Source organism: Neurospora tetrasperma, assembly GCF_000213175.1.
Source record: "Neurospora tetrasperma FGSC 2508 unplaced genomic scaffold NEUTE1scaffold_81, whole genome shotgun sequence".
NCBI lineage: Eukaryota > Fungi > Ascomycota > Sordariomycetes > Sordariales > Sordariaceae > Neurospora > Neurospora tetrasperma.
The window spans coordinates 2,608,969-2,618,152 of NW_009799179.1; the positions used below are offsets into that span (position 1 = coordinate 2,608,969).

At 52.4% G+C, this 9,184-nt stretch overlaps 5 protein-coding genes across 5 annotated transcripts; 2 read left to right on the plus strand and 3 right to left on the minus strand.

Moving 5' to 3' along the window:
* Nucleotides 1-1,652: 1,652 nt before the first annotated feature.
* NEUTE1DRAFT_125579 (tyrosinase precursor) lies at nucleotides 1,653-4,139 on the plus strand (the record flags this gene model as incomplete). Its single annotated transcript, XM_009857343.1, has 3 exons — nucleotides 1,653-1,888; nucleotides 1,955-2,819; nucleotides 2,928-4,139. The coding sequence occupies 3 exons, from the start codon at nucleotides 1,831-1,833 to the stop codon at nucleotides 4,060-4,062; spliced, it is 2,058 nt and encodes a 685-aa protein (XP_009855645.1).
* On the minus strand, nucleotides 4,118-5,187 carry NEUTE1DRAFT_89865 (uncharacterized protein; the record flags this gene model as incomplete). Its single annotated transcript, XM_009857344.1, has 2 exons — nucleotides 4,118-5,084; nucleotides 5,165-5,187. The coding sequence occupies 2 exons, from the start codon at nucleotides 5,185-5,187 to the stop codon at nucleotides 4,271-4,273; spliced, it is 837 nt and encodes a 278-aa protein (XP_009855646.1).
* A 629-nt stretch (nucleotides 5,188-5,816) lies between these two features.
* Nucleotides 5,817-6,657, plus strand: NEUTE1DRAFT_141910 (uncharacterized protein; the record flags this gene model as incomplete). Its single annotated transcript, XM_009857345.1, has 3 exons — nucleotides 5,817-5,886; nucleotides 5,964-6,197; nucleotides 6,284-6,657. The coding sequence occupies 3 exons, from the start codon at nucleotides 5,817-5,819 to the stop codon at nucleotides 6,655-6,657; spliced, it is 678 nt and encodes a 225-aa protein (XP_009855647.1).
* Nucleotides 6,658-7,022: 365 nt separating this feature from the next.
* Nucleotides 7,023-8,090, minus strand: NEUTE1DRAFT_54160 (uncharacterized protein; the record flags this gene model as incomplete). Its single annotated transcript, XM_009857346.1, has 1 exon — nucleotides 7,023-8,090. One exon carries the CDS (start codon nucleotides 8,088-8,090, stop codon nucleotides 7,023-7,025), a length of 1,068 nt encoding a protein of 355 aa, XP_009855648.1.
* Nucleotides 8,091-8,426: 336 nt separating this feature from the next.
* On the minus strand, nucleotides 8,427-8,612 carry NEUTE1DRAFT_51980 (uncharacterized protein; the record flags this gene model as incomplete). Its single annotated transcript, XM_009857324.1, has 1 exon — nucleotides 8,427-8,612. One exon carries the CDS (start codon nucleotides 8,610-8,612, stop codon nucleotides 8,427-8,429), a length of 186 nt encoding a protein of 61 aa, XP_009855626.1.
* Nucleotides 8,613-9,184: the final 572 nt, after the last annotated feature.

The window sequence follows — 9,184 nt, forward strand, 5'->3', positions numbered from 1 at the left end:
GAACCAACGACTTCATGCATCCAAATTATCTCTTTCTAGCCTTGCCGTTCGTTGAAGGACCCAACGAATGGAGACATCAATACGGACAGATGGAGAGATTGCCCAAAGGGGATGTAAGATGTAGTCGGGGTTGCATCGATAGGTACCGCATAGTAAGTAAGTAGCATGCGGCGTATGTATGTATGCGCCTATGACGCACACCAAGACCACTGCTTTATATTGCCTTTCCCATGAGTGGTTGATATCCGCATAATATCAACTTACAGCTATACATTTTACTTCCCAGGTAGGCAGACTTCTGTAAGTGTAGGGCTGAAGATGACGGGCGTTCCGAAAAGAGAAAAGAAAGAAAGCGGATTTGCGACACCGGCTGGCTACCTACCCTGGCATCCTACCTAGTCTCCTCGGATGGATTGACCGTGCCGTAACAGCTATCTTTCAACAAATGAGTCGCGATGTTTGTGCGTGGGAGTTTCCTACAGTCAAGTCTGCAAATAACGATATGAGGTATAACGATAATCTGGCTATAACGTTCAATTTCACTGCCACCGTTCCATTTGTATGGGGATTTCAGCAGTATAACGATATATTCCGTATTGCGATTACGATCAAATTTCTGGCTCAGTTTGTATGGTGATCGTTATACCCATTAGGTGGTAGACATGGGAAACATTCCCAACTCATCCTTTGGCCGTACATTAACTACCACTTTTCGGTACCTAGACTAAGTACCTGCTCGAGCCGATCTTGGCGTGCTTGGCGCTACTGAGAGTAGCGATAATCTGGGAATAGTGATCAGATCGAGGGGGTAAGCAGATATCGTTATTTGCAGACTTGACTGTAGTAAGAAGTTCGTATATCTCTAGAGGACGTTGTCGGGTGGTGGGCCAGACTGAGTGGTTGAAGATACCTACCTACCTAACTCTAGCCAGTACTGCTGCGTTAAGGCTTTATTGGATTTTGCAGGAAAAACGCCACAAAATCAGAACAAAACACGCAGTGATGCAGAGTGGTAAGACCTACCTTGCGTAAAGGTAGGTAGGTAAAATGCGGAGAAGCATACCTAGACATGGATTTATTTGATTGGGGGCTGAAACTCGGAACAATCACGAGTCCTGGAAGCTGTAAAAAGGAGCTGTAAAGAGCTGTAAAGAGCTGTAGTAAGGAGCTGTAAAGAGCTGTGTGAATCTGACTGCATCGCAGGATTCAAGCCCACCCAGTAATTGATTTGATTGCTCGATTGATAGGTAAAAAAAAAGCTCAGCCTCTTGTGAACCGTGGGCTGGCTCTACATATTGCTGATTGCTGACGACAGACACACACACTTACACACACACACACTTACACTTACATACACCGACTCCGACCAACAGCTTATGAACGCCACCGCCAAACAAACCGGGGGATCGGGGTGGGATATTCGAAACAAGATACCCGAATGGGTAAACTGGTAGTGAGGGGGAAGGAGAAACATGTTTCCCAACGAGGCTGAAAAGGAGGTAATCAGCTGACTGTTTATTGACCGGTCACTTGCTTGATGGACGCTGGGGGGGCGGTAGACCTGAGTAAGTGGAAGATCATGGTCTATCTGGCTGGGAGTGACTTGGGAAAGATGACGACGGCTGGTTTTTCAGAGGAATGGAAGTTGTATGCCTTGGGAAATTCTGAGAGTATTAATACTTTGGGGTTTTCCCTTGTGAAAAAGTCTCACCTGAGATGGGAGAAGCCTTGATGTACGACATCAGCAGTTATCTCCTTACGATAGATAGACCGCTAAGCAACCCATACAGAACAACGAACCAAGAACACTAGGGCCAGAGAGCAGCAACCATGAGCACCGACATCAAATTTGCCATCACCGGTGTTCCCACCACTCCCTCCAGCAATGGTGACCCTCCCTTCCCTTTTGTCACAGGCCACCGCCATGACTGCCTGTACTAACACAAACACTCAGGAGCGGTCCCTCTTCGCCGCGAGCTCCGCGACCTCCAACAAAACTACCCGGAGCAGTTCAATCTCTACCTTCTCGGCATGCGCGACTTCCAAGGCCTCGACGAAGCCAAGCTAGACTCGTACTACCAAGTCGCTGGCATCCACGGCATGCCCTTCAAGCCGTGGGCCGGTGTCCCTTCCGACACGGACTGGTCCCAACCCGGCAGCAGCGGCTTTGGCGGCTACTGCACGCACTCGTCCATCCTCTTCATCACCTGGCACAGGCCCTACCTTGCCCTGTACGAGCAAGCTCTCTACGCCTCCGTGCAAGCCGTAGCCCAAAAGTTCCCTGCGGAAGGGGGGCTGAGAGCCAAGTACGTTGCGGCCGCCAAGGATTTCAGGGCGCCGTACTTTGACTGGGCTAGTCAGCCTCCTAAAGGAACGCTGGCGTTTCCGGAGTCCCTCTCATCGCGTACCATACAGGTGGTGGATGTCGACGGGAAGACCAAGAGCATCAACAACCCGCTGCACCGGTTTACTTTCCACCCGGTCAACCCTAGCCCGGGTGACTTCAGCGCGGCATGGAGCAGATACCCGAGCACGGTCCGGTATCCAAACCGGCTGACAGGGGCATCGCGGGATGAGCGGATTGCGCCCATCTTGGCGAACGAACTGGCGTCGTTGAGAAATAATGTTAGTCTGTTGTTGCTGAGCTACAAGGACTTTGATGCGTTCAGTTATAACAGGTGGGATCCGAATACCAACCCGGGTGATTTCGGCAGTTTGGAGGATGTGCATAATGAGATTCATGATCGGACGGGCGGAAATGGACATATGTCGAGCCTGGAGGTGTCGGCTTTTGATCCGCTGTTTTGGTTGCACCATGTGTATGTGGTCACTCCCCTTTTCCCTGTTTTTCTTTTTTTCTTTTCATCGGTCACACCTGACAGGCCCCATTCCGTTATCGTCGCTGACATGAAGCCCTTGATCTGAAGTAACGTCGATCGCCTCTGGTCCATCTGGCAAGACCTTAACCCCAACAGCTTCATGACTCCCCGGCCCGCTCCCTACTCGACCTTCGTCGCACAGGAGGGTGAAAGCCAGAGTAAGAGCACACCTCTGGAGCCGTTCTGGGACAAATCTGCTGCCAACTTTTGGACCTCTGAGCAGGTCAAGGACAGCACCACCTTCGGATACGCGTATCCTGAGACGCAGAAGTGGAAGTACTCGTCCGTAAAGGAGTACCAGGCAGCCATCAGGAAGTCTGTCACGGCGCTGTACGGGAGCAATGTGTTTGCCAACTTTGTTGAGAATGTCGCCGACCGGACGCCAGCGTTGAAGAAGCCGCAGGCAACTGGCGAGGAGAGCAAGAGTACCGTCTCGGCGGCGGCTGCTCATGCAGTTGAGCTTTCCGGTGCCAAGGAGGTCGCAGAGAAGGTCCATAATGTGTTCCAGCACGCTGAGGAGAAGGCGCAGAAGCCGGTGGTGCCTGTCAAGGATACAAAGACCGAGTCGAGCACGGCCGCAGGTATGATCATCGGCTTGAGCATAAAACGTCCATCCAAGCTGACAGCTTCACCAGGCCCAATTCCAGAGAGCCTCAAGTACCTCGCCCCAGACGGCAAGTACACCGACTGGATCGTCAACGTTCGCGCCCAGAAACACGGTCTCGGGCAATCCTTCCGTGTCATCGTCTTCTTGGGCGAGTTCAACCCCGACCCAGAGACCTGGGACGACGAGTTCAACTGCGTCGGTCGTGTGTCCGTGTTGGGACGGAGCGCCGAAACCCAATGTGGCAAGTGCCGCAAGGACAACGCAAACGGTCTGATCGTCTCAGGCACCGTGCCCCTGACCTCCGCTTTGCTGCAGGACATCGTGGGCGGCGAGCTCCAGAGCCTCAAGCCTGAGGATGTCGTCCCGCATCTGCGCGCCAACTTGAAGTGGAAGGTGGCCCTCTTCAACGGCGATGAGTATAATCTGGAGGAGGTTCCGGACCTCAAGATTAGTGTTGCTTCGACAGAGGTGACTATCGATGAGGAAGGCTTGCCACATTACTCTCGCCAGTATACCGTCTATCCTGAGATCACCGAGGGGAAGCCGTGCGGACATGGCCCAGAGGATCACATCTAAAGGGGGATTCAGCATCAGAACGTAGGAAGGTGCAAAAGGGGGGTTCCTGTAGGGTGAAATCAAGAAACCGGGTATCGTTATTTCAGCCGTAAAAGAAATGGCAAAATCCAGAACAAAAAGAGACATATTTTTTCATCGCCGTAGCCACCCAAACGCCTTCCCAATGCAGAAGAGAACAAGAGATAAACAGACCCGACCACCCCGAAGCTCAGAACTGGATACGACGCTTGCGACCAGTGTACTTGGAGGTGGCCTTGACAATCTTGCCCTTGCGCTCCATCTGCTCCTTCTTCTTGATGATCCAGCCCTTGCTGCCCTTCTTGATCTCGCCCTTTCCGCCCTTGCCCTTCTTTCTCTGGTCAAGGATATCAACGCCGTCCATGTTTTCGACGACAGTGCTGATGTCCTTGCCACCGGTAGCGTCCTTGCCGACCGTGAGGACCAGGTAAAGTTTGACGTTCTTGGTGTTGGGGTCGTCCTCGAGCAGACCGGCGCCGAAGCCAGCCTTGACGGCCGCGGCAGTGATCATCTGCTTTTGTACGTCGTTCTTGGGGTAGAACTGGCAGACGGCTCTGCCACCACGTTTGAGCGAGGCGTAGAGGCCGTTGAAGAAGCGCGAAAGTCTGGTGGACGGGGCGGTGTCGCTGGTTTCGGCGTTGCATAGCCATTGGATGGCACTGATGCTAATGGCGGCGTCGAAGGAACCGGCGCGGAATGGCACGCCCTGGCCAATATCTGCGAGGAAGAGATCGCCCTCGACGTCGCGCTGTAGAGCCGTATCCAACATGGACGGGCTGATGTCCATGCCAACCCAGACGTGAGGGCCGCCTTCGTCTTCGGGGACATCCGAGAGGATCTCGCCAGAGAGACCACTGCCGCAACCGATGTCGAGGATGAAGCTGGGAGACTTGAGGTCGAGGAGCTCGAGGGCACGACGGGTCATGGAGGCCTGAATGTTCTGGATACGGGAGCTGGTAGTGTACTTGCGAGCTTCGGTGTCGTCATAGTGGACATCGGCCGCGCTGGTGTTGTTAGCTTTGGGGCACAAAACGAGGAGGACGGGAGTGCTTGTCGCGAGGCTGTCGTCGAGTCGTGGACCTACAGGGTATCTTCGGGGCGAGACATGTTGGGCTGGCTGGATTGAGACTATACAACTATGAAACAAGGGAATTGACGACTGGCTAGAGGAGAGAAGTGATTTCTGTCGAGGAATGCGACAAGCAGAAGTGGAAATGCGCCGGCAGCGGATGGATTGACAAGATGGTGCTGCTGGTCAGCCTGGTGCTGGTGCTGGTGCTGGTACTGGCGAGCGGTGTGATGGGACACAAAAAAGTTTCAATGGGCCCTTTTGGAAGTGGGGTTGTTCTGGGGTTCCGCCAAGGGCGATCGCTGGTGGGATTGGCGGCAGCTTATCGACATTTCCTTATCGTACCTTAACGGCCGCCAATTCCAGCCCATGATGACATTCGCTTGCAACCGTCACGGCTCGCCCCACTTTAAAACACGGTCTGTTTAATTGAACACGTCAGGGGTAAGTAGCAGTGACCTTCCGGGGAAATAGGGACCGGGAGCTTCCATAGGGCACAAGGGGTTGTCTCCAGGCTCACTCACCACTTGGCAGCCTTGAGCTTTCTCCAGAAACAACATCCCATCTCCATAACACATTGCCATTCGGCTTGGATGACCTCCCTACCACCAGCCAGTTCCCATATTATGCCCGTCTAATTCCAACCCAATCAATCTTCTATCTCAACATGTGGATTCTGCCTCTTGTTGGCTATCTCGGCTCCATCGCGGGCTTCTGTTTCCTGACCCTGGCTATTGGTACGTCTTGCTCCGTGAAGCTGCTGCGGGAGACCGGCCTGCATTTCCATGCTAACAAGGCGTCCATTGCCTCACAGCCTCGGGTCTATACTACCTGTCCGAAGTTGTCGAAGAACATACCGTTGTTGCCAAGCGCTTTCTTACTCGACTTATCTACACCATCATCGTCATCCAGCTTCTACTATGCCTTGTCGACCGATTCCCCTTCTTCCTGACACTGCTCAGTGTTGGCTCCCATGTCGTCTACCTGGGTAATATGCGGAGGTTCCCCTATGTCAAATTGACAGACCCGTTGTTCGTGTTGTCATGCGGTAAGCTTGAGCAAACAAGCCCCTTTTCAACCCACATCAACTCTCTCATCTCGTATGCATCTGCTGACATTGGCTGTCCCTGCCAGGCCTCGTTCTCGTCAACCATTACCTGTGGTTCAAGCACTTCTCGCGTCACCAAGAGCGCGCCTACCAAAACATGACTTCTTACTACGACATGCCATCCAACGTTCCCACCTTCACCGAGATCGCATCCTACTTCGGCATTTGCGTATGGCTGGTTCCTTTCGCCCTCTTTGTCAGCTTGTCGGCAAGTGACAATGTCCTGCCCACCATGGGTAATGAGGCCTCTTCGAGCGGTGGCGCTGGCGGCGTCGGTGGTGATGGTACAAGGGCAAGACGAGGGCAGGGCCTGATCAAGTCCGTTGTCGACAACATTCTGGGGGCTGTGGGAGGAGTTACGTCCACAGTGGGCTGGAAGAAGTCCGACGATCGGCTATAGGAGGTCTAGGGCACTGTGAGAAAGAGGAGGGCCAGTTATTATAATTTTCATGTAAGTTCCCGTGTTGGCGAAATACCAGTGTCAACCGCACGCTAATCACATACCTAGATCGATATCGAGCAAAAACAAGCGTTGTTATCCTGCTTCGTCCTTCCCTTATCTGCGTTAATCGCCCAGCGAAGGAGCAGATCTGCTATACTGTTTGACTCTATAAAGTCCAAGGTCATCTCCACGCCAACCATGCCCCGATCTCGGGTACCGCATCGTGTCGTGACCAAAAAACGAAGCCGCCCTTACAATAGACTTACCGCCCAGTATCCGAAACCTCTAGCTACTAATACAAGTCCATCGATAAAGGTGTCCGACTAGAAAAGGAGATCCACTGTTAACTCTTCCCATGCTTGGTCGCTTCTTCTGTCCGGCTCGCTCCGCGGATGATGCCACTCAGTCGCCTCATGCCTTCTCAGCTCTCGACTTTCGACTCTTCGCAGCTCCTTCAAGATATCTTGGACGGCATCAAGATTTCGAGCCGTCAGACAATGGCAGGCCACTCCGCTTATCGCATGGGTACATCCTAGGTCCTCATCATCCGAATGGACGTCGGTCGCGCCAGTCAGATCCAAGGCAGGAACCAACATGGCATTCACCATGGGCTGAAGAACCCCTAGTTCCATGTTGCTGCCCAAGTCGCGCTCAGATACCGTTGAAGGGAAGCTGACATCCAAAGTCAGTCCGCTATGCTGCGTCACGAGGTCGTTAAAATCGCCCCCAGTCGAGACGCTGATAGTTGTGACGTCGGAAACATGCTCCCGTTGCGATCCGCTATATTCGCTGTCCGAATCAGAGTCTGAGCTCATGCCATCTGCACCAGCTATGCTTCTGCCGTCCTCATTGTCGCTTTCGTAAACGAGGATAACCGACGGGGATTGGTAATCTTGGTCATCTCTCTCGTCCTCGGCATGACTGATGTGAGGAGGATAGATGACAGTCAAGGCCTCATGCCCAAAATACCAGTCGCTAGAAGCGACATGAAGGGTATCATCATGCTGGATGATGTAGGTCATTCTTTCAGGCTTTTTGGTGCCTTTTCCACGGCCCGGAAGTAGGGGTGTTGTTGAGCTCGATTCAGAACAGCCTTGAGTGTCTTTAGGGGTTTCAAAGTTAAATGGAGAAACCGGCGAGGTCAACAGTCCCATGGAACGGGGTCTAAAAGGAGGGACAACGAAAGCTAAGAGTTTCGTCCTAATCGTCCTATCGGCAGAGGATCCCGCCTTCGACTCATCGCCCGGCATCAAGGCCCCGCTATTCCCTTTCCCATCCTTCAGGATATATTTTCCTTGCGGAACGCCCAGGGCAAGCCTTAGGCCTTTTGCCATCCCACCATTATGGCAAACTGCATGAGTGGCGTTGTGTGGCAGACCGCGGGTAACCATAGAGAGCCAATCGTACCGCTCCGCTAACGAGAAATCTGCTGTACCGTCCTGAGCACGCAATCGTGGGAAGAAGGATTTAAGGGGGAAGTCTTGCCTATTGGAGGGTGAGGGGCATTGGTGATGGGTTCGGGTCTTTTTCCGACACGTTAGAATCGGTATTTCGCAGCTTTATTCATGTCTGTCTCAGATTTATAGTGGTTGTAGAAGGGTTTGGCAGCAAAGGACTTCTACAAAAATCAGGGGAACCTGGGATATACATTTGCGTTCAAAATACGATCACCACTAGCGCCCTACCATGGCATCCAATGCTTCGATGCTCTCCATTCTCAGTATCTCTCATAACAACGGCTCGTAGCCGAAGGAAACATCACCAGGGAAAACAGCAGACTTTCCTCGCTCCATGTCCCAGCATGAACCATTCAAGGGCTCAATGTTGAAGAACGCCCTGTACCAACCCATAAGGCACACCGCAGTGAATGTCTTAAATCCCTTCGCGGAAATAAGTGATTGATACTCTGTCATATGCCAAACTGTCATGGACCGCTTCACACCACATAAGTCCTATGACCCCAGTTTGCAGTTTTGGTTAAAGAATGGCCGGTTTTCCTCCTGCATCTATCCGTCAGCGCAACAAGGTTGTGCTATGCAAACGCTGGGGTCGCTCTCATAGGGATGCTCAACAGCTTATCTCTGCTTGGAGCTTCCATTCACCCATCCACACCATGTGATCTTGGCTCCCGCTTCACGGTATCTGATGCCCTCCCCAACTTCGTGGAGATCTTCTGGAAGCAGTTTCCGTTATTCTTCTCTACTACTCACCGCCGGATGGGCACATGAATGGCCTACTACTCTAGCTTCCATGGTAACGGCACCGCAGTCACATCCATTCTCGTGTTCACGGTCAAACAACCTCAATTATCCCAACCAGATTTGAACTTGATGTTTTTCCGGCAGTCTCATACTCTCAAGCTCCACCTAAATTCCCTTCGGTCTTTTTCTTTCTCTGGATCCTCTTTTGAGTTCGGTGATCTCTGCATCAACGGATGAGTGCCTCTATCTTCCCTTTACCTTTCATCTCCCATTCATTTCCCCTC